Source organism: Paramisgurnus dabryanus, chromosome 21, assembly GCF_030506205.2.
Source record: "Paramisgurnus dabryanus chromosome 21, PD_genome_1.1, whole genome shotgun sequence".
Taxonomy (NCBI): Eukaryota; Metazoa; Chordata; class Actinopteri; order Cypriniformes; family Cobitidae; genus Paramisgurnus; species Paramisgurnus dabryanus.
In genome coordinates, this window is record NC_133357.1 from 17,192,399 (window position 1) to 17,217,760 (window position 25,362).

The 25,362-nt window shown below is 38.0% G+C and overlaps 1 protein-coding gene and 1 long non-coding RNA gene across 4 annotated transcripts in view; both read left to right on the plus strand.

Moving 5' to 3' along the window:
* Nucleotides 1–25,362, plus strand: part of lamb2l (laminin, beta 2-like) — a 56,983-nt gene that overhangs the window by 17,987 nt on the left and 13,634 nt on the right. For 2 of the 3 annotated variants that reach the window (XM_065285983.2, XM_065285984.2), the window contains exons 3-14: nt 9,669–9,838; nt 16,373–16,508; nt 16,651–16,724; nt 16,935–17,123; nt 17,218–17,281; nt 18,252–18,454; nt 18,569–18,689; nt 18,773–18,961; nt 20,942–21,121; nt 21,205–21,317; nt 23,633–23,712; nt 23,948–24,104. In XM_065285983.2, coding sequence (XP_065142055.1) covers nt 9,669–9,838; nt 16,373–16,508; nt 16,651–16,724; nt 16,935–17,123; nt 17,218–17,281; nt 18,252–18,454; nt 18,569–18,689; nt 18,773–18,961; nt 20,942–21,121; nt 21,205–21,317; nt 23,633–23,712; nt 23,948–24,104 — 1,676 coding nt within the window. Of the gene's footprint in view, nt 1–9,631; nt 9,839–16,372; nt 16,509–16,650; nt 16,725–16,934; nt 17,124–17,217; nt 17,282–18,251; nt 18,455–18,568; nt 18,690–18,772; nt 18,962–20,941; nt 21,122–21,204; nt 21,318–23,632; nt 23,713–23,947; nt 24,105–25,362 lie in introns of those variants that run through there. The other variant, XM_065285982.2, reaches the window with a different exon arrangement.
* On the plus strand, nt 2,605–3,535 carry LOC135776074 (uncharacterized). Its single transcript, XR_010544028.2, has 2 exons — nt 2,605–3,131; nt 3,441–3,535. It is a non-coding gene; the product is annotated as an uncharacterized lncRNA (long non-coding RNA).

Here is a 25,362-nt window from a genome sequence, read left to right on the forward strand (position 1 = left end):
AGTTTCTTTTATGATGGTCTTTGGACAGTTTGTGTTACTGAAGAGTGTAGGTCACAATGTCTCTGTCGCTATATTTTTAATGCCATGTTACCTAATGTTCTCCTTTGCATTATGTTCTCAAAGTGTCTAAAAACTCTAGAGTATCAACAATATAATCTGCTATTTACCAAACACAGCATAAGAATATAATCTCTCTCAAGGGGCTGTTTTAAGGTGCTGAAAGAAAGATAGGGGAAGATTTATTATTTCACGCTTAATACCAAGGGTTTCAAATATAGGATTTATGGTGCAGAGGTTTGCGCAAGTGTTTTTGACACCTATAGCCCCTGAGCTCATGCTGGTGATGCAGGTTCACATAGGTTGTATGTTTGAATGTACTTAAAGTTGCTTTAGATAAAATTGTCCATGTAATGTAAAAGTACTTCCAGAGGAATTTTCTTGGCAAATATGAAACAAAAAATGTAAGTACAGTATGTGAAGTTATTCTTTCTGAGGAATGTAAAAAAGTACAGTATTGATTGCTTGTTTGTAAAGTAAATTAATACACAAGCATTTAACACAAAACTTTGTAAACTTTAAATAAAACATGAATTTATATGGATCAGAAAAACGCAAAGCTAGAGAGACAATTGCGTATGTTTGAATGGGGGTGACACAGAAAGTAAGTTCATTAGCATCTCTGTTGAAACACTGAAGAGTAGAGGAAGTATTGTGTGCTTCACAATGAATGGAATGATAACAGTGTAGTGGATAGTCATTAGTTGTGACTATACTTGTTCACCACAAATATAGTCTGGCCTATTCTTTTATTGCAGCACACAACTGTTATCAGTCCATCAGTTTATTTCATCCTTATGTGCTCAATCATTGCTTATTCATCCAGATGACTTAATGCATATGCCACAGTTAAATTGCTACATTTAATTGGTCGAAATAAATAGAAATAAGTGCAGCAAAATTGGCTTGGTTCCAAATTTTACTGAGCTGTTTATTTAAATAACATGTTTAGATGTAATAGGTGCACTTTGAACACAAAGCCGATTCTAAACAACAAAATGCTATTTCCTTTTAGCTAATTTTTTTAAACAGTTTAAAAATAAAAGTTATGAGTGCTTTCAATTCAGTTGCTTGTGAGATGCTGACTTAAATAGTAGACAACGAGACCATGCAGCCATTGTCACCATGATATTTGTAAAAGCGGCAGATGGATGGATCCGTGTTTTCACCAGTTGCATATTTAATGTGTCAGCTTTAACATTTAATGTTTACTAGGTTTTAAAGGTCCCGTCTTCCTGTGTTTTTGAAGCTTTGATTGTGTTTACAGTGCGCAATATACGTGTTCATGTTTCATGTGTAAAAAACAAACGCGGTATTTTTTACACAATTTACTTATCTGTATAGCTCTGTTTTCACTTTCCTAAAAACGGGCTGATGTCTTCCTTGTTCTATGAAGTCCCTTCTTCAGAAATACGTAATGAGTTCTGATTTGTAGTTTGTTTAGTGTGTTGTGATTCAACAGCAGCTTAGCTTAGCAGAGTCGTTTGAGCCAAACCTGGCGACTGACGTATTCCTGTGGGCGGAGTTTAGTCAAAAACTCTTATATTGACATCATTCAACAGGGAAGTATAGGGCTATAGTCCAAACCGGATGTTCGCCGTAGGCTTTGAAAAGGGAATACTGTTAAAGAAAATATATCGTTTGGCAGTGAACTTTGAGCTTTATCATTTTGCAGGTATTATTTATGCCCTAACAGCAACATTACACACTAACTAAAGTTGGAAAATGGGATCAGGAAGAACGTGACCTCTAAATAGGATGAAAACAGAATATCTTCTAGTTATCTGAATTTTAAAATTGAATGATATTGCAGATATTATCTGCATTCATTTATTTGACACCTTGTTTTTATAAATCAGAAAGCAGTGTTTAATGTTTAAAGTTTAAAGAATTTGAAGCACGCATGGAATGTTATGGAAATGATAACAGCTTCAGGTGTGTGATTTCCAAAAGTGACTTTTAAAATATATGTTTAGAAAAACCTGTGTAAATAAAGGGCTTCTAGTCAGTAGAGACCAAAGTGTTTTTTTGTAAAAAAAAAAAAAATCCAAAATGTAAAAAAACAAAAACTAGTGCCTTAAATCATTATAGGGTTTTTTATTTAATGACAGAAACTGTGGAAAAAACATTGGTGTATGTAATAAATAGCCTACAGTCTTATGGGCTTGGAAATGACTTAAGAATAAGCAAATGAAGGCAGAATTGAGAGATTGGCACAGTCATTTTCTCTGGCACAACACTTATGTATTTTTTTAGGAGTTGTGAGCTCATTGCTCAATGTGGGTCAGAGGAGATATGTGTTAATCATTGGAGAAGGAATATGATCAAGGTGTGTGTGTGTGTGTGTGTGTGTGTGTGTGTGTGTGTGTGTGTGTGTGTGTGTGTGTGTGTGTGTGTGTGTGTGTGTGTGTGTGTGTGTGTGTGTGTGTGTGTGTGTGTGTGTGTGTGTGTGTGTGTGTGTGTGTGTGTGTGTGTGTGTGTGTGTGTGTGTGTGTGTGTGTGTGTGTGTGTGTGTGTGTACCTGGTAATCAATGTTCCCTCTAAGCTGCGCGCGTGCGCGGCCGCGCAGGCCAGCCAAAGTGGCCGCGCAATAGATTTGTCAGACCGCGCACATTTTTCAGACCGCACATATTCATTGATGCATTTGCTGTTGTAAAAGAATTAAGAGAGAGAGAAGGCGAGTGTTCTAGAAGGAGAAGAAACTTTCAACCAATCGCTGATCTTGCTACGGTGACAGACACTTTTATGAGCCAATGGTAGCAGCGCATTCAGTTCACACAGTGACGCTGCCAGCACGGACGAGCACAGAGTGAGAGCGAGCCAGATGAGCAGCTGCACGGGTCGATCTCAAGAAACTAAAATATTTATTAAGAGGAAAAAGTTCAGATTCAAAACAGTGATTTAAAACAAATTATTGGATTCCTGAAGTGATGCGATAACTTGGAAAAGCTGTCGCTAGAGTGAGGAGAGAGCAAAATAGAGAATTAGAACGGAGGCAGATGCAGAATCACAGAGCATCAAAACACTGCGAATGAACTTCTTCTTTTAAATAAGAAGTTAAAATGTATGCTTTGGTGAGTTATATTCTAAATATTAACTTGACATTGTGGCATAAGTGTTGCAAATTTGGCAGCAAACTATGAGTTTTATTAGTTTGTTTACATTGGCCGTTGGTATATAACGAACGAGCTGAAGCTATTTACATGTGAAAGTTAATAGTCAAGTAACGTAAATGTGATTAAAAAATAAAATTTTAAGTGTCAATATGTTCAATAAGTGTTGAAACCCTGAGTTAGGTTGTTATTTGAAATGTTTACATGATGCTTATTGATAAATCTGTTGAACTGAAGATTAATTACTGTTCTGCCTTGTGTTTTTACAAGGCTGGGTTTTTTTGTGAGAATTTCGAACATCTGTAAAGTTCTCCTGCTCCATCTTGGACACGCGAGACAATTAAGTGAAGGTGTATACAAAAAGGCGAGCCAACCAGAGCTGTGCTTTGAATTCATCAGAACTGGTAGGAGGGTATTTTTCCTTTTTGTTTCGGACAACTACTAGGACGTGAATTCGCTGAAACTTCATTTTCCGTATTTTCTTGGATTTTCTTTAAAGGACAGGACACTGACTTTGAACTGAACTATTTGAACTATATAAAGGAACAAACGGTCCTTTGAACCGAGTCAATTGATTCATGAATTCAACCCAACAGAGTCATTTAAGTGAATCATGAATTTGGATTACAAACAAAATGAAACAGTGTTACACTTTTACAAGTATTTTATTTATTTATTTATTTATTTGCACTGTAGTATATGAGAACTGATTTTCAGCTTGAGGTGAACGGTTCAATCTGCTAAACCCAGGTACCTGGTAAATTCAAAGAGAGTGTTAATTACATGTATTGGGATTTATACACAGGCCCACATTGAACATTATACGTGTGTATACACTAAACCCCGTTACACGCTACACTGTCATCTCTTTGAATCTCCTATGGTTAACGCAGGCTCGTGTTCATTTTCGGCAGGTCGTGTGGTTGCGAATTCCTCACAGTACTGAAATGTGTGCTCAGAAAAAAAATTATTTGCTCAGTGCTGAAAAAAATTAGAGGGAACATTGCTGGTAATTATCACGTTGTGGGGACCAATTGTCCCCACAAAGATAGGAATACCAGTGTTTTTGTGACCTTGTGGGGACATTTTGATGTCCCCATGAGGAAACAAGCTTATAAATCAAACAAGATGATGTTTATTGAAAATCTAAGGTACAAGAAAGGTTTTTGTGATGGTTGGGGTTAGGGAATGGGGCAGGTAAGGGGAATAGAATATACAGTTTGTATGATATAAAATGCATTACGTCTATGGAATGTCCCCACAAAACATGGAAACCAGAATGTGTGTGTGTGTGTGTGTGTGTGTGTGTGTGTGTGTGTGTGTGTGTGTGTGTGTGTGTGTGTGTGTGTGTGTGGATGTGTAATGTCTCCTTTATAAACCTGTGTATGTACTATACAGAGTGAACTTTGGCATACACTGTATATATACATCATCTAAAGACAACATCTATTTAATGTACATCTGTATGGTATAGGGTGCAATGTTTAGACCTTCTAGGGCATAAGCTCCTTATTGTACTATTATCAGCTGGATCTCTATATAGAAAAAATATCTGGCGATCTAGATAGTGATTATGTTTCATTTCAAACAATTATGACTACTGGTACCATGTCTGTTCCTGCATGTTCAATATCAGATTTTAGCTTGCATTCCATTGAACAATTTCACTGCATTGTCTGTGCTAGTCATTTTTCTATTTACTGTATAATTCATACTGTAATGCATTACGTCCTCTTTTAGACGACTCTCTTGAGTTCTAGTTTCTGATTGGGCAATTGTGTATTTGGATGTATGTTTGGTATAATATATATTTTATTGTTGTTGACATGGCAGCAACCAATGGTATGTCATATCACTCTGCAGTCAACTAATTTTTCAGTTTTTTACAAATATCATTGTAAGATATTAAAATAATTCAAAATTTCACATCAGTATATTTATTTCAATAGTAGCTGTATACTAAGAACTTTTCTTCACATCAGGGCCCTCATTACCCTGCTGGGTCTTGAGTTTCAGATATCATTGTTTGGAGATGATGGGGTTGTGTTGGGTAGTGCAGCACATGTGAGGACTCGTCCTTGACATGAGGAATGGCATTCCTTAGCTACAGATGGGCATTTTGTAAGGCCCTTTGTCAGATACTTTTACACCTGGATTTTTTCTTAATGAATGACATCTTCCTAGCGTGTCATTCCTGTGCTACTGTTTCTTTACACATGCACATCTGTCAGTGAGACACTGTTGTTAGTGTGTATTCAAACAGATAGACAGGTAGACAGCTACAGCACATTGTAAAGAGTTATAACCAGAAATGTCACAAGGCTAATTGCACACAGTCCATTATTTCACTTTAAATTTTCAGACTAGATTAGTTGGTAACAAAACTACTGTGCTGAAATAAAGGCAAGATGTCAGTCAGAACAGCGTTACGGAGCAAAGGTTTTCTTTATGCAGAAGTTTATCCAAATATGACAAGTAAACCATTGGCTTTTTATTGTACATTTGTGTCTTTGATTACATTTTATTCATGAGTACAAATAAGACTGTTTTTTTCCAATAATGGGAAAGATAACAGCATTGTTTTGTTTCTATATCTTTAGATGTGGTTTTACTTTAAACAATTTGTACAATTTTCTTATAGATTTAAGAGAGAATCATCAGCCTGATTTGATTTCACGAAAAATCTTACATATTTTAAGAATTAATCGTGCAAAATCGTACGATTCTCAACTTGATACCCCTAACCTCGCCCCTAACCCCAACGTCACAGGGGTCAAGGCAAATCATACCAAAACTTACGAATGTGGTCGTATCAATTAATAAGAATTAGCCAACTCGTAAAATATGTACCATTTTTATGAGATAGCATTGAAATCATCCATGTTTACTTTATCTGATTTTCATCACATAATTGTATTGAAAATTTTGCCTTTCGTTCGCTGTTTTTTACATTTTCGTTTTGACAAATTGTGATCGAAAAGCACACATTTCCACAGTCACATGTTCGCCTCTGCCAGTCAGAACATGAGAAGTCAGAAAGATAAAGTGTTAAACACATCCATGACCTCAGGGAAGCTGTTTTGATGGAAACGTCAGTGTCAGGTCTCATAAGGCAAAAACACTTTGTGGAAATTTTTTATTTTTTGTGGGTGTGTGGGTGTGGCCTGTGAAGACAGAACCATGCTCTTTTATTTTTAGGTTCCTTAGATTCCTGTCCTGTAATTACAAAACATAAACTCCAAACATAAGCCTCCAAAACACCACCTATCACAACCCAGAAAACAAGTGAGATGAATGAAGTGAATGAAATTTGCCAAGACTTTTACATGCATGAGAATCCCCGAGGCAATGTTATTGCTTCATGGAGTTATTTTAGTTACTTCTGGGTTACAGGATCAGTGGTTCTCAAACTGGGACCAGCTAGGGGGCCACGAGATGGTGCCAGGGGGCCCCCCAGTTTTATAACATTTTATAAAATACAAATAATCTATTATAAATTCTGTGTACTTAAATCTCAGAAAAATAAGGCTACTAACCAACAAAACTACATTGCATAATTAAATATTTAGTTTTACAATGTTTTATGTCATAAATTTTCTTTGGGGGGGCCAAAAGGGATGCACCGTACACAAGGAGGGCCACATGCAGAAAAAGTTTGAGAACCAATGGTAGGCTATAGGTCAGATTATTTAAATAATTACTGAAGTTCATTTAAATAAAAATTATAATTAATTAGCCCTTTATTTGATCTTTTCAATGCTTAAGAATATAACAATTACATTGGATATTAATCAGATTATACCAGTGCTTTGTCTTTTATTTCTTTTCACAGTTTTTCCCAAAGAAACACAAACCAAATGTGCACACACACACCCACACACACATTGGCATATGTGCTTTACGGGCACAATTCCATAGACGCAATGCATTTTATACTGTACAAACTTTATATTCTATTACCCTAACCTACCCCAGTCATTAACCCCAAACATCACAAAAAAAGTGTCTTACATTTATTAAAAAGTACTATTAAGTATGTTTTTTAAGCCGTTCAGTTACGTAAACCATGTTTATAGCATAATAAACATGTCATTATACACTATTCATGTCCCCGTAAACCACATGCCAACCCCCACACACACAGATTACATGTAATATTTTTAGATTTAAATTTGTTGGTGTTTGCGTTAGGATGTCACTTTTAATATTGGTTTATACCTTTTTTCATGGTTTTATTTTTTATTAGGGCTGCACGATTTGGGTAATTTTTCCCATTGCGGTTATTGATGCTAATATTGCGATGTGCGATTGTGATGATATTAAATGGTATCATGAGTCAACTTGATGGGTTTTAAGGAAAATCCACACACAGTTTAGCTAAAATGTGTATTTGTAAAACTAGAAATGTTTTCGTATTGCCACGTGATGTAGCAACTGCTCAGTGTCAGTAATCCTAAATCCAAAATACCGCCATACAACAGACATAGAGGTTTTTTTAGCTACCAGATCACTGTCAACCTCCTCTGCATCCATCTTCGCTCTGGTATAAGTGACGACGCACACCACACACGTGCACTGCCTTTTTTGTTCGTTTTTCTTTGTTTTTTTAAACAGCAAGGAAAATCATCAAACTGTTATCAGAAGGTTTGTGTTAACAAGTCCACACATTTATTTATTTAATATAATTGCAACATTTTGCTGTCATATAATTGCACAGGCTGACATTGCGATTGCGATGCGATTAATTGTGCAGCACTATTTTTTATATTTTATGATTTTTAAACCATTGTCGCCTGGCGTTAGGGTTAGAATTAATTAATTAATTATTATTAATTAATTAGAGTTAGGTTTGGGTAAGGATGTCATTTTATGTAAATCTAACCCTGAACCGAAGCGACAATGGTAAAAAAAAATAGGACAAAACAGTTGAGTAACAAATATGTGAGAGTGAAACGAAAAACAAAAATTGCGTGACGTGTTCACGCAAAAAGGCGGAAAATGTTTCTGTGTCACGCTAAGACTCACAAATTTACGTGACTATAGGTACGTAATTTCATGATACTGGGTTGCATCATCAGTATTATCTTAGATAGTAGCTGCTACAGTAATTTTTAAATGCTCATCTCTATTTCTCAAGCTGTGTAGCAGTTTAGATAGTCAGTCTTATTGCCCTGTACACATATAACATGACTCTTTACCCAGGGAGAGTCAGATGTGTACAGACCCACATTCCAAATATCCGAGCCTTTATTCTGCTCTCATGTGAAATTTTACAGTATGTTACTTTTAACAATAAAACCATTCACTTCCACAGAATGTGCATACATTGGGTGTATGCAGGATGATTAGGTTTATGGCACCTGTTTTTCATTTTTTATGTGGGAAGTGGCCAAGTAACAATACTGTCATAAGCTGCATGCTCATGCAAGGACAGGAGTAGTGCTGAAATGAATGATTTACGGTACTTTACTGTACTTTTAGACATCTATTTTCATTTCTGGAAACTCTAAGCAAAGGGTGACTACACTGAATATGATATAATACAATATAATTTTGATAAATTGATAAACAAGCACAGACCAGAAGTTAACTTCGGGCCAGGCACATAACAGTGGCAATGAGCATGCATCCGATGAAAAATCCAAAATGAATTAACTTCAGTATCATACATTGTCAAAATGATCACAAAATGTTCCCCAGTTCTCACTGGTAGTGGTACCCGTTTCAAAAAGTCCATCTTTGTACCTAAAGATCTCTTTGTACCAGAGATACATATTTGGTAACAAATGTACATACAGTATCTGTCCCTAAATGGTACATATAAGGACCTTTTTAAAGGGTAATGCTCCAGGGGCCATTGTTGTATCTTTTTTTTTTTGCAGTGTTATCACACATGAGTACTTAATTATTATTTTTTAAACCCAGCGAATTCAATACAGTTACTGTATATACTGAATATTCAGTGTATAGTCCAGGCTTACACACAGCTTTTCCATTTATTTTGTAATTTTACATAATGTAAGGGGCATAACTGTAATTCTGACATGCCTGAACCTATTAGAGGCCACTGATCCCTAAGACCTGATAATTGAGAACCCCACAAACATCATATGGTCTTTAGGCCAGTACTGTGATGGTTCAAAATCTGCCTTGACCTCCCACACCTAATCTGAAAGTGTCAGGTAAACCCATAATGAGCTGTGTGGTTTTGAAAGTCAAAGCAATGTGTTTTGAGCCCTGTCTTTACAGAGGTAACCATGTGGAACAAAGCCAGTTATTTTCCTACTCAATGGGAAACCAAACACTCTTGCTTTGATTGTGCCCCATGCATGCGTGGGACCGTGAGGTGAGGTCATCAAACAGAAGCCGCACAGGTTGCATGCCATGTGTCAATCAGTGACTGTGAAATGTGTTCGTCTTTTGTATTATCTCAACGAAGATGGTTCAATTGCAAAAACAAAATGTTAATGATCATCTTCATGTCTGTGTTTTCTCAAGTTCTTCCAGTGGTGGCCCAGGAACTGCCCTCAGCCCCACACGGATGCATGGAAGGTAGCTGTTATCCGGCGACAGGGAATCTTCTTATTGGCCGAGCTGTTAACCTGACTGCTACTTCCACCTGTGGTCTGGATGGACCTGAGCAATACTGCATTGTCAGTCATCTACAGGTAATTTGATCCAATTGACTCATTTATACAGTATAAATGGCATTTTATGGGTTTTTTAAGTCCTAATCCTTTCTGGGCACCTCTGTAAGTCTTTCTACTTCATAGACCCACAACTCTGTGAAAATGATGGCGTGATCTCATGCAGAGTAAATAATGTGCTGCTGCTCTCTGTACCTGCATGCATGGCCTTGCCCTGCAGTTTGTGCTAATGGAAATAATTTGTCACATGATGATAGATGTGCACGTACACACAGCCCTTTAAAATCATGTAAGATGTTTTTTAAGCACGAAAACTAGGCATTCATCAGTAATAACTATGCATGTGACTATGTGTATTAATATGACACACTTGCACATTCTTAGCTTGTTTCATGATTTGCTTATCTCTCTAAAATCCCCCATGTATGTCTGTGGCTTTTTTTGTTCGATACGTGGGTGATTTCAAAGATCTCATATTCATCGCTTACATCTGCCACTGTTTGCTTTTCTTTTTCATTGTGAAACACACACCCTTTTCCCTCAGGTCTTTGTAAATCATTTCTTTTCCTCATAAAATGTATTTCATGACTTCCATGTTTATGTGTAATGTTCGGCGCTCTAGAAATGTCTGTTTGAATTCTTATGATGGTGTAGTTTTAACACTTTAAAAGCAGAAAATTGACACTGAAATGAATTACCTGCCTAGAGGCTACACACATCTCAGACATACAGAGGACACGCATTTTGTCCTCTGTGCAGGTGTTACCTGTCAGCGCCTGTCAATTTATTTGTCAGTATAGTGTCTACAGCGTTCCCCTTATTTCCGTTTGTGTTGTGATACATACATCAAAGAATGCCGGCTTAAATAAACTGCTCTGTTTGTTTATAAGTGGTATTGCTATTGATCCTTTAAACCCGCCCAAAAGGTCGAGACCACCATGGGTTCAAACCGACAACCACTTATAAAACTTAAATCAGCATGTGTGACCCTGCCTGTGAAAATCCAGCTAAAGTCATTTTTTATGATTTACATTTTAGCTAATCGGTGGCTTATTTGTATGAATTTGCAAAATGTCTTTTTCATCACGTTTTCATGCGATCTGCTTTTACCCCAGTGACGGTTGCGTTTAGAAGTAGATCCTTATGCTTGCTTTATGCCAATTTTCACCTCTTAAAATAGTTACGTTTTTAGGTTATACAATCCCAAATAGTTCCCTGAAATATTACAATAATTATTATTTCTCATGAACTTTTAAGCTGTCTGAAACCATAGATCTTTCAAATTGTGGTAGGTAGAGGAATTAGAAATGTTGTTGCAGGGCATTCCTGTAGTTCATAAAGGAGATCACTGCTAATCCTATTGTTGGCATTTGGCTGCTCAGTCTACTTCAGTAATTCTGTGTGTCTATGTGATATATCATTTAGCACGATCTTGTAGATGTAATGATATCCATTGCCTGCAGAGTTTGTGAACACCTGAAATAGATACTGAGGTTCTCCTTGCTGTGACATTTCCGAAAGTGCTTCAGAAACACACGTGTCTCTGTGTTTTACCCAGGCCTCCGCTGGAGATTTTGTTGCCCTTGACTACAACCCAGCCTAGCAAGTGATTTGGCGTTCTTCCACGTTAACTCTCATGTTCTGACCTGAATCCGTGAGGCTCGTTCCCTTTTCCTCTTCCAGGTTGCCACTCATTCTAATGGCACATTGTGCCCAGGCTGTGACACAGTCTTTTTGTATCTTTTGACCGTTACCTGAGCCACCAATTTTTTCATTACAAATGAGGAGTGTAGGTGTTTTGGGGAAAAAAAGGGAGAAAAGATGATGGACTAACACAGCGGATATTGAATTTTGCGTAAAATTAAGAATTTACATTTTAATAATGACCAGATACAATACTGATTTTGGCGGTAACTACACAGCAAATTTAGCAGAGTTAAAATTACGGTGTTAATGGAAATATAAAGAGTTCGGAGTTAATTTAACACTGGATTGAGTTAAAACTATTTTATTTAACTCTATAAAAATAAAGAGTTGGTGTCAAAACAGAGTGTTACCCCTTTTTTAAAAAAACAACTCCTACAGTGTTTTGTTAGTGATGTTTGTTAACTCCTAGAGTGTTAAATAGAGAAGACCTCCCCCTCTTTACAGCACACACTGAACCGTGTTTTTGGATGATGCAGTTCAAGCAGAAGGTCATCTCTTTCAAATGGTAAGTAAATGTTCAATAAATACAATTTTGATCAATTACATTTGAGAGTTGTGAGGTGTTATGTTTTATATTGCTGTTAGTATCAAGTTTAACATTAAGAGTCATGTGTTATTTTCATTTTATACCATGGTCTGTTTAAATACTTGATTCTGATTGGCTGGAAGGTGTGCGTTAAAACCGTTTAATGCACAGGTAGTTCCAGTCAGTTTGATTACAGTTAGAAATTATTCTGCTACTATAAACATTGGTAACCATAGTAACACAGTTACACTTGCAGAGAGAGCGAGCGAGCGAGCGAGACATAAGTGCGTCTCTCTTTAAAGTGCACAGGTTTTATTTCAGCACTACTTTATTTAAAGCGGATGGAGTGCGAGTCTTAACTTAAGAAAATGACCGTCATTTTTACCCGTCTGTTAAAAAATTACACTGTAAACATTATTTACAGCTTTAACTTGGCAAATAACCAAGGTATAAGCGGGATAATCCACGGCTAGCCATGCATTAAAGGGTTTTAATGCACTTCGCAGAGACAACCACCCTCCGCTACGCGTCGGGTGGTTCTTCGCCTCTACGTCGTGCATTAAAACCCTTTAATGCATGGCTAGCCGTGGATTATCCCTTACATATGAATGCAGCAGTTGAGTTTAGGTCTTAGCCTCAGATGGAGCAATTCATACTCGTATAATGTTTTTGGGAGTTTTTGTGTTTTTTTTTTTTGCTTTATATGCTGTTTTAGTTTAAGATATATATTATACATTAATGTGTGCAGGAGATTTGCTTTGGGGATTTTGGAGGAGCACAGAAATAGGCCTATATGAAAATTTCTTCTGACGAAGAGCAATTTTATAACAAAGTGAGTATTTTGTGCAAAACATAAATGTATAACTATTTTCAAAGTATTTTGTAATGTGTTCTGTATGTGAATTCTGTAATGTATTTTGTAAATATTAGTTTATGTGGTGTTATACTTAGATATTGTTTTTTAATAATGAATTTTTCCCTTTTATTTTTGTTTTATTAAAAGAAAAGTTCAATATCAAGTCTGAAGGTCTGACCGTCGAGGATCATATCACCTCCTTACAGCTACTGGTTCATCATATTCACTCTAAAAAACAAACGGTGCTATATAGCACCAAAACTGTTGCTTTGGATCGTAACCATAGAAGAACCATTTTTAGTGCCATATAGCACCGGTGAAGCACCTGTGTAGCACCTGTGTAGAACCATATAGGGGCCATATAGCACCACTATAGCACCACATATGGTTCTACAAAGCACTATATGGTTCTACACAGGTGCTTCACTGGTGCTTCACCGGTGCTATATGGCACTAAAAACTGTTCTTCTATGGTTACGATCCAAAGCAACAGTTTTGGTGCTATATAGCACCGTTTGTTTTTTTAGAGTGTTCTGCTGTTATTATGTGAAGACCAAAAACATGGATTTTGGATTGAAATGAAGTCAAACTTGTTTGTATGAACTGAAGCATCCCATAAACCCTGTTTATAAATATCTGTAGTTTTGTTATACATTGGGAATGTGCTTTTTAGTTGTCTGGGATGTTAATATACACTCTAAAAAAACAAACGGTGCTATATAGCACCAAAACTGTTGCATTGGATCGTAACCATAGAAGAACCATTTTTAGTGCCATATAGCACCGGTGAAGCACCTGTGTAGCACCTTTGTAGAACCATATAGGGGCCATATAGCACCACTATAGCACCACATATGGTTCTACAAAGCACTATATGGTTCTACACAGGTGCTTCACTGGTGCTTCACCGGTGCTATATGGCACTAAAAACGGTTCTTCTATGGTTACGATCCAAAGCAACAGTTTTGGTGCTATATAGCACCTTTTGTTTTTTTAGAGTGTATGTTAATTTAATGAACACTTAAATGCATGATACATTGAGGACAGTTTTTCTGTCATAAATAAATGTTGATCAGATGACATTTAAAAAAAAGAAATGATAATGATAATGATACACTCTAAAAAACAAACGGTGCTATATAGCACCAAAACAGTTGCTTTGGATCGTAACGATAGAAGAACCATTTTTAGTGCCATATAGCACCAGTGAAGAACCAGTGAAGCACCAGTGAAGCACCAGTGAAGCACCAGTGAAGCACCTGTGTAGAACCATATAGTGCTATGTAGAACCATATGTGGTGCTATATGGCCCCTATATGGTTCTACACTGGTGCTTCACTGGTGCTTCACTGGTGCTTCACTGGTTCTTCACCGGTGCTATATGGCACTAAAATGGTTCTTCTATTGTTACGATCCAAAGCAATTGTTTTGGTGCTATATAGCACCGTTTGTTTTTTTAGAGTGTAGATTATACTGCTGTATTGTTACATTAAAAAAAACTGTTTAAAAATAAAGTTTTTTGTCCCAAAAGTACCGTAATATGTGTCTGTCTTTACATTTACTATATTAACACCAAAGTATTAAAAATATAACACCACATTGGAGTTACCAAATAACACCGAGGGAGTTAATTTTTAACAAATAAAAAATATTTAACACTGATTAGTGTACATTTATAGTTATAGTATATGTATAGTATTTTTTAACTCTGAATAGTGTCAAATGCTAACACTTTAAAAGAGTCAATGTGCCAACACTTTCAAAAGTGTTAAAATAACTCTTTTGGGAGTGGACCCCATGAGACACTTTTAAAGTGTTGAAATTAACTCTTATAGGGTTATTCTGAGGTTCCAGTTTTTGCTGTGTAGACAATGTGGTCAAATTGAAAATGTTTGCTTGGCAGTGCATGATGTGATATAACTTAAAGGGGACATATCATGAAAATGTGACTTTTTCCATGTTTAAGTGCTAAAATGGGGTCCTCAGTGCTTCTATCAACCTAGAAAACATAAAGAAGAACAACCCAATAACTTAATTTTGGTAAACCATTCTCTGCAAGCATGTGAAAAAATAAGTCATTGAAATTTGGCTCCCCTTGTGATGTCAGAAGGGTATAATTACGCCCCTTATTCTGTACTATCCAACCACAGCACTGCCATTTAGTGCAGAGATCAACTCATTTGCATTTTAAAGGACACACCCAAAATGACACATTTTTGCTCACACCTACATAGTGGCAATTTTAACATGCTGTGATAAATTATCTATATGGTATTTTGAGCTAAAACTTCACATATGTACTCTGGGGACACCAAAGATTTATTTGACATATTAAAAAATTCTTGTGAAATGGTAGCCTGGCTCTGCCCTCCTACGTGCTTCCGCTTAATTTTCATTTCGCTTCAGCAGTACGTCTGGGATTGCTCTGTAGAGTTTAGTTTTCTCCTGCAAAAATCTGCAGGACCAATCAGCGAACAGATAGGGGTGGCTAAGAACGATGACGTTGAGGTCGTGCGTCAGTTTGAGTTGTAGTTCAGTAATGGCAGCGGAGAAAGACGTGAGAAAAGCTATTCGGTCCATTGTTGCAAAACTGCCGAATATACAGAAGTTAAAGCCGGAGCAAGAACCAGGTTTGCTAAGTTTTGTTTGTCTGATTATTCTGACTTGTTGTTTTCGGACGGTTTCGGTGCATGATATACGTCACGACCACACGTCAGCGATTGGCTTTGGCAGATCCTGAGTGACTCTGTGCAGGTCCAATAGTTTTAAACTTCAACAATGGACCCTCCTTAACGGAAGTAACGCTTTGCAATGGAGCGTGGCCAGACTCTCTGTACAAATCAAATGAATGTACGAGAGTCTGGTTGGACCAGGCTAGTGAAATGGCCCCTTTAATTTCACAAATGTCACTTTTTTAATTTCATTGTTATTTAACAAAGTTGACTGCCTTTAGCGGCAAAACCCTGTAAGTGCATGCAAGCTTTTGTGGAAAAAAATCTATTTCTTAAGACAAGACCTGCAAAATCAGTAAAGATGCAACTAAACATTGCAAATAGCCAGAATGAAAAAAATTAAGAAGTTGCAACATTCACGGGTCGCTGTGATCCATGTGACTGCCACATACGCATTGTATTCAGGTCCAAGTACTACTCACATGGGACACAAGTTTAAATGTGATCGACGGTTGTTTGCACATCGTCGTTCATCTAATTCATCTTTCGTGCACTTAAAGTCAACGTGGCGTTTAGAAGATTCTGACAATAAATTGACGTGGCACATGGCCGCAAAGGTATTTAATGAACATTATAATACATGCTGAGAACATTCGGTTAATATCGGAAACTCATTTGTGACTTGTGTGCTGTTTAGCATCTGACCTCCTCAAATGAAATGCTAGCTGGAGAAAGGGACAAGGGTTTCCTAAGTACTTTTTGCTAGAATTAGCATTATCTCTCTCTATTTCTAGGAGTCAGATAAGTGCTTTATATGTAACTCTATGGAGCCATACGATCCATATCATCGCCGAAACAGCCACCCAGTGAAGAACGTCATCTACCAGAGAGACAACAGAGGAGAACTCACCTGGTGGCAGTCTGTCAATGGTGTGTGAGATTTATATGAAGACATGTAGTAAACAATTTTAATGTAATGAGGTATAATTAAATGTGCATGTATAAGGTTAAGTGAATATTTGTGTGTTATGACTTTGTTTGTGATAACAGTTTGATTTATTTGTGTGTGCAGGCGAGGAGAGTGTCAGTATCAGACTGAATCTGGAGGCAGAGTTCCACTTTACTCATCTCATTATGAAGTTTAAGGTATGTACTGTATGTCAGTTTACGTTGAGGATTTCTCACATGGGCGTAGGAACTATTATATGTGTCCCACCCAATTTTAAGACAAATAAAGTCTATATCTTGAATGTGCTGTAACTTGCACTGGATTAAAGCATAAATGTAAAAGCATGGCTTTTACCAGATTACTTCAGCTCTGTCAAACCTTACCTGCTTCTGTTCTCATCTCCATAGACCTTCAGACCTGCTGCTATGATGATTGAACGCTCTTCTGATTTTGGTCGTACGTGGAGGCCATATCGCTACTTTGCCTACAACTGCAGCAAGACGTTCCCAACAGTCCCCTCTCATTCCCTTCGGTATATTAATGAGGTCATCTGTGAGGAGCGTTACTCTGACATTGAGCCTTCTACTGAGGGAGAGGTGAGCAGTATTCATACACATGTTTCTAATTTTATTCAATACACAGTATTCACTTAGTATCATACTAATACTGAAAATTGTGTTTTTGTCTTAGGTCATTTACAAAGTGCTTGATCCTGCAATTCATGTGAAAGATCCATACAGTCTTGACATACAGGGTTAGTGCAGTACTCCTATTAAAAACACTTTCGAAAATCTGTACCCAGGGTCCAAAATGAATTTACGCCATGCAGTAAATGTTTCTGGCCATGCATTTTGCATTATTATTATTTTTAAATATTAATTTTGCATTATTATTATTATTATTAAAAAAAAATACAAAAATCTAACGCTGTGTCTGAAGCCGCCTACTTCCATACTACATAGAAGGCGAAAAGCAGTAGGTGAGGCGAAAAGTATGTCTGAATTTATAGTATTTTAAAAAAGTAGGCGAAAAGTACTTGCATGACCGGCAAGATCCAGAAGTGTTCATTCGATGGACACTTTAATATCCCGTGAGCCCCCGGGAGAGAAGTTATCCAACGAAGAAGAAGAAGGAAAGACGTGGCTTTAGTCAAACATGTCCGAAAGCGGTAACACGGCTCTATTCAAATGTAGTAAGACTGACGGAAAATTAAAAGTTGCAGTTTTCTAGGCCGATATGGCTAGGAACTATACTCTCATTCTGTCGTAATAATCAATGACTTTGCTTCTGTAACATGGCTGCAGCAGGCGTAGTGATATTACGCACGCACTGCCCGAAAGTAGTCCCCTTGGTTACTTTCAATAGATGGGGACTATTTTCGGGCAGTGCCTGCTGCCACCATGTTACATTTTATTTTCTGTTGGTCTTAGTACACAATGTAACTACAGAAGAGTCAAGTTTTAAATAGAAAAAAATAATAACGAAACTCTTTGGTTATTTTTTAGCGCGATGCTAATGGTTTAATCAGATTCAATGGAATATGCTAAGCTATGCTAAAAGTGCTAGCGCCAGACCCGGCGATCAGCTGAATAGATTCAAAAACTGTAAGAATCAAAGTTTAACTCTAGGGGAGCTGGAAAATGAGCATATTTTCAAAAAAAGTGAAATGTCAATTTAAGTAAAGGAGCTGTCAAACCTTACATGCACTAACAATCTACCCACAGATTTGTTGCGGATCACCAACCTTCGGATTAACTTCACTAAACTGCACACTCTGGGTGACAACCTCCTGGATCGACGGCCTGACGTGCTACAAAAATATTACTACGCTTTGTATGAGCTGGTTGTGCGTGGGAGCTGCTTTTGTTATGGTCATGCATCAGAGTGCTTGCCTGTGCCTGGGGTCACCACCAGAGATCATGGAATGGTGAGTGTGGAATTATGGGAGTTCAGATAATAAACTTAAGGTTATGGAACACAACGTTTCGTGCCATTGGTCAATTGTCCATGCCTTTTTCATCTCTTCTCTTTCACTGGATAGATTCATGGACGTTGCATGTGCAAGCACAGCACAGTGGGATTAAACTGCGAGCGCTGTAAAGATTTTTACCATGATGAACCTTGGAGACCAGCAGAGACTGATAATGCACACACCTGCAGGGGTAAGACACACATACACAGACCCATAAAATATGATAAATCTGTAGGTGTGAACCTAAATGTCAAAATGTTCAACTTTTCCCAGAATGCAATTGTAACGGTCACTCTAACCAGTGTCATTTCGACATGGCTGTATATTTGGCGACGGGAAACGCCAGTGGAGGCGTTTGCGACAACTGTCTTCACAACACCATGGGCCGCAATTGTGAGACATGTAAACCTTTCTACTATCAAGATCCAGCTAGAGATATCAGAGATCCTGCGGCATGTATCCGTAAGTTAACTCACTGCTTTCAGGTATTTGTTATAAAAAAAACGCTTTCAGATTCAATTGCAGCAACATAAGGTTTGTCAGGGTTCCCGCGGGGTCTTAAAAAGCCTTAAAAGCATTGAATTTATGAATTTGGAAATAATACCTTAAAAAGACTTAAAAAAGTCTTAAATTTTGATGTCTGGGTCTTAAAAATTGTGCTGTATGTAACTTCTCCATATTGTATTTTTCCTTAAAAGTTTCCTTGTCAACCACATTTTGATTAAATCAGGGATGCAAGCACATCGCTTTTCAGCGCCTGCGCCTTTTTATTATTAATGGCATTTTGGTTGCGAGCACATCGTGTCTCTCCCGATGAGTCTGCTGTACGTTCACATGCTCTCTGTTTCTCGATGAATTGGGTGCGACATGAAGCGAGTTCAGCGTAACATGTTTCTGAACTTGAGCAGAGTTGTATGCATAGAGGTTTTCACGGAGGACCGGGTCCGATTAACATTATGTGTAAAACCCGAGTCGATAGGAAAACGGCCGTGATCAGAGTCAGTCAGCGCTAATGTTCACGTGCAGTTTCAAGCTGCGTGCCTCCGTTTCTATTGCGATAACAACTGGCTTGGTTTGAAAGTCACGACCACGCGCTGCACTTTCTTTCTCCGTCCCTTTGTTTAATAATATTCTTATTAATGAACCATCTTTTTATATCTAAAAAGTTTGCTCAAAGATCACAAAGATGGTAGCAAAAAAGCAATGTGAATGTTAATTAAGCCCATTGCACGAGCAAAGCTCAAGCTGACTCTAGATATAAAAAACGCAAAGCTCTAATATAAAGTCACCAGTCACTGGGACAGCAAGTAGACTTTTGAATCTAAAATAATAAGTGGATTAAGCTCTTTTAATCTGCAAGAGAGGAATTAAAAGAGGCACTTTTACTGCTTCTGCTCTATCTAAAAAAGGAAAGAAAACTACATAAACCATAACACACCGATTACATTTATAATCTCTAGACCTGCACTTTCTATCATTAATATACTATACATATTATTGTATTCAAAAGAGTTTGATAAAAGGGGTCATCTACACAAGTATTGCTTCATATGTCAGTGCAAAAACAGTAAAGTGTTTTGTGATGCTTTGACAAACATTGTCAGCTTTGTTCATTTATGGTTGGATTTATGAAATATAATGTGAAATTAATATAAATGAATGCAGCCAGATGGAAGGCCCTGGATACGTTGCAGGAGGTGGCCAGGAAGAAGAGGAAGAAGGAGTAAAGCAAGAAGAAGTGCTAGATAGTTCAATAAGAGTTTTGGTTTAACATAAAAAATGAAATTGAATATTCCAAATTAATGTCGGCGTCTTTTGATTTTCGAATTTCATTTTTCTCTATATACCTAGGTTGGTAGGGATGGCAGGGGTCTGTGGCAATGTAGCCTAAGTATCTGGATATTTGCCTGGGTGTGAGGGCTTAGATTACCTTTCTCTTTTTTGAACATACATGTGTTTGCATCTCTGTTTGTTTAATAAAGTAGTATAAATAAAGAGTGGCGGATCCAATAATTGAGAACGCAACACAGTCCCGGGTCACAGTACAAAATACTGCGAACACGTGATACCTTCAGTAAATGAAGATCACCACAATCATAGACTGCAACACAACACAGCAACAGGCAAAGGAGAAGCGGGAAAAATCAAAGAAAATCTCAGAAATTCCTTAACAACTTAACATTGTTTGGCAAACTTTCTTGTGGCCTACTGAAAAAAATTTTTCACACTTGCTTGGCTTATAATCTTTTTACCCATTTCACATCGGAAAAATAAATGAACACAAGTTTAAGTATTTTAGTTTTTCTTTGCTGGTAGGGACGTGAAATGGGTATTAATTTTTTATATAAATGGTCTTAAAAAGGTCTTAAAAAGACTTGAATTTAACTTGAAGAAACCTGTAGGAACCCTGGTTTGTATTTTAAACTTCTCTGATGTGTGCAGCCTGTGACTGTGACCCCGAGGGCTCTTTAGAGGGCGGAGTTTGTGACAGTCACACTGATCTGGATTTGGGTATGATTGGCGGTCAGTGTCGCTGTAAGCAGAATGTCAAGGGTCAGCGTTGTGACTACTGTAGAGAGGGACACTATGGACTCAGCATTGACGACCCACTGGGATGTCAGGGTAAGTGTTTGTGCATCTGAGTTTGACTTGAGAATGTTCACAATGTATGTGCTGATATTTACTTTAGCTATTGTCATTGGCAGCATGTAACTGTGATCCCCGTGGCATCACAACGCTGGGGAGCCCGTGCGATCAGATCAGCGGAGACTGTTCCTGCAAGAGATACGTGACTGGCCGCTACTGCAACGAGTGTTTGGTAATAGTTCAAACTTTTTAAAGGATAACCATGTCATTGCTTTTATATGTTAATATACACTAGTCAACATTTGAAGTGGATTAAAACCTTTCATAAAAGGTGTCTTCAAACCAATACCAATTCTTGTCTTTAAATCAATATTTTTTGTCCATATATTTACTTACAGTATATGCCAAGTAGTCGGAAACGATAAGGTTATAAGGAGGATAATGTACATCAAGCTGGTTGTTATAGCAAATAAACCTCTTCAGGGTGATGTTAGACCCTAATTGTGCATTCACACCAGCCGCGGTAGAGGCAGCAAAAATGCGCTATTCGCGCTACACTTGAACATTTGAGTTTACTCGCTTCATTTGTGCGTGAAAGCAGCGCGTGAAATTTTAGTCATGAGAGGGGCTTCTGCGATTCCGCTGAGACTCCGCTTGCTTCCTGTAATCACATCACTACTACAGCAAGGTCCTGAATGGTTAATGCGCCGCGGAAATCCGCAGAAGTTTAGATTTTTTAACTTGCGCATTTTCCACGGGAACGCTCAACCATTCGCGCTGTGCGTACCGCGTCGCAGGATGCCTAACTGTGGGTTCACACCAGCCATGTTTGAGGCATAAAATTCGCGTCTGCCGCGTCTCGTTTGCCGCTTGAACATTTTGAGTTTACTCGCTTCATTCGCGTGTGAAATTTTAGTCATCGAGACATTCAAGGTACATTCACATTATAAGCGACTTGGTCGCTGTGTGTCGCTTGTCTCTTTCAAAAGAGGCGTTTCTATATCTGGTTGTCATAAACAAATGAGTACCATCCACTCCTGTAACTGAAGAGAGATGGATGACGTGAACTCCCCTGCTTTGTTCTCATTGGTAGTCACTCCAAAATGTCGCTCACAATTTTCATAAAGTTAAACATTACGAACTAGACACGCAAATGAGGTGGAATCGCGTCTACTGCGCTAAACACCTTATTCCCGCCGCGATACCTCCAGACGCGCGTCAACGCGTCTTCACATTGACTTAAAGGGATAGTTCGGCCAAAAATGATATTAAACCCATGATTTACTCACCCCCAAGCTGTCCGAGTAGCATATGTCCATCGTTTTTCAGACAAACACATTTTCGGATATTTTTGAAAATGTTTTAGATCTTTTAGTTGATTAAATGTAATGTTACGGGGTCCACGACCTTCAAGTCCAAAAAAAGTGCGTCCATCCTTCACAAATTAAATCCAAAAGGCTCCAGGATGATAAACAAAGGTCTTCTGAGGGTAATCCACGACGTGTTGTTGTAGAAATATCCATATTTAAAACTTTATTAACGTAAATAATACCTTCTGGTAGCGCCGCCATCTTAGACTCCTCTGTATTCAGGAGAGAGTAATGAGTAAAACTAGCCTGGTTAGCCAGACCTACATCAAGATGTAAGGTCTGGCAACTCTTCACACAAACGGCTCAATGCAAGGGGCGGGATATAAGGTTGTCCCTCAAAATGCCTCTGCACGCAATAGGATAGCGCTATGACCAATCAGAGCAACGAAGAAGGTGACGTAGTTACCGTAACCAGTCGGCAAAACTCCAAACACATCTTTCTTGCTTAAAAAGGACTTCAGTAGGGTTATTTGCTCTTCTCTCAAAGAAAAACATAAGTCCAGAGTCGCGGCCAAAGCCGCTTCAAAAGAAAGCTGTTCGCCAGCAGCAGCATCCATTCTTTGTTTTCAAGTAGGAACCGTTGCAGCTCTGTCGTCATCATGTTAAGCCCGCCCCACAGACGCTACACACGATGTGATTGGCCTGACCAAATTTTGGTTTTTGGAGCTGTTAAGTGTATTGTGAGTGCCTAGACTAAACCCTGGCAGCAAATATATTTTGCGGCCGCTAGGGTGCGTCTAGATTTCTAGGCTAGAGTAAAACATTTTCTAAAATATCCGAAAATGTGTTTGTCTGAAAAACGATAGACATATGCAACTCGGAGAGCTTTGGGGTGAGTAAATCATGGGTTTAATATCATTTTTGGCCGAACTATCCCTTTAACATTGAAATCACTCACACTTGACGCCTCTACCGTGGCTGGCGTAAACGCAGCATGATCGCGTCTTTGCATTGACTTAACATGTAAATCACTCGCGCTTGCCGCCTCAACCGTGTCTGTTATGAACCCTGCATAAGACCTGATCACCCTGTCTGGGTTTTTCTTATAGGTTATATACACATTAAATTGTATTCACTCACTGCATTATACTTAAATTAAAAATTAAAGTAGTATACAGATATGATTTTTTATCTTCTAATATCAAATGCTTGTGTATGTTATTTTTTATGTGTACAGCCTGAATACTGGGGACTCAGTAATGACCTGAGTGGTTGCCGACCCTGTGACTGTGATTTTGGTGGAGCAACCAGCAACAGGTGAATCACTCATGTGTCTGAATGTAAATACCTTTGCTTAGCAGTTAAACAGTGTCTGATTGGGACTTATATGCCAATATAAAAGCCCTGTATTGATCTGTGGTATGATTAGTTTTGATACAAACTCAAGGGTTTACATAAATAATTTACGACTTTTTCATTATTTAAAAATAATTAAAAGCATTTTTTTCCAGTTGTCCCTTACATCTGTTTCCATTGTGTTTCTCACATTCAGTTGCATAATGGACAACGGTCAGTGCAACTGTCGACCTCATCTTATTGGCCGGCAGTGTGCCGAAGTGCAGCCAGCGTATTTTTGTGCCGCTTTGGATTATTACAAGTATGAGGCAGAGGAAGCAATTGGGCACCAGCCTGATGACATCACACTTCCAGTGAGTATAGACAGTGATCAAGATCATTAAATCTAAACACCCTGATGCTGGCATTTTTCATGTTTATTGTTTTAACTAGTGGTAGTCTAAACTTTCAGACGGCATGGTATATTATCAGGGCACTGCCATAAATCTTTCTATTGTTAAATGAGAAACTGCCTGTTCTGCTGTGTGAGGTGATGCTGGTATTAAGGGCTACACTATATGTTAAACAGGGGCAGGCGTCCCTAGTGTCTTTTTAAACAACTAAACATTAAAATGAGAACTTTTGTCAGATATTTTAAATCTGATTTGTACCCCTCCCATGATGCTTTAATGTGCAGGACAGCAAACATAGCTTATAGTGTCATGTCATTTTATCGTCATATCACACATACAGTACTGTACATTAGCGGGTACAATATACCAAAATATTGTATGTCATCTGTTATCCAAGCTGTGGTCTGTTGCTATCTTTGGTTAAAGTGCTGCACTGCAGAAATACTAAATATTAAGACTTATCTGAGAATATATGAGACCCTGTTTGATTTCACTCATTGATTTTAATCTTTGACGTGGCCTTAGTCAGTATTAAATATATCAAGGTAATTTTTCTGTTTGTTTTAAGCAATAATCAAGTAATTTTAAGATCAGTATACTGTATCTACTTACCAAAATCTTAAACTTAAATTAATCTTGTTTCAATAATCGGACACTTTACTAGAAAACACAATATAAATGCTGAGTGTGGCACTTTTTTGCAATGGTTGTGGGACATTTGTGATTGTATGAGGTTTAAGGGTGTCATTCAGGATACGCTTCGCCGTTTTGCACAGTGATGGTTACACACAAAGTCCCTGTACTCTAGCGCACACACACAACCTGTAGATTTTGCTTTGTGTCCATGGCTGAAGTGACCCAGAATAAGATCAGAGAGAAGCAGAGATGCCAACCTGTCAGACAGCGTTATTAATGCCTGCCACACATGCACAGTAACACACACGAACACACACTAGCATTGTCTGGTTCTTACAGTCCGTTTATTTCCATCATCATTCACATTTACACTGTGCCACCTCAGGGCCTGTTTACACGAGAACGCTCGAGGTTAAAAACGTAAAAATATTTTATCGGATGTGCCTTTCGTTTACACGGCGACGGCGTTTTGGGGGCTTAAAAACGCAAAAAAGTGAAACCACCCTTCAGAGTGGAAATCTTAAAAACGATCTACCGTCGCGTTCTCGTCTAAAGAGTAAAAACGCAAAAGTCTGCTCACGGT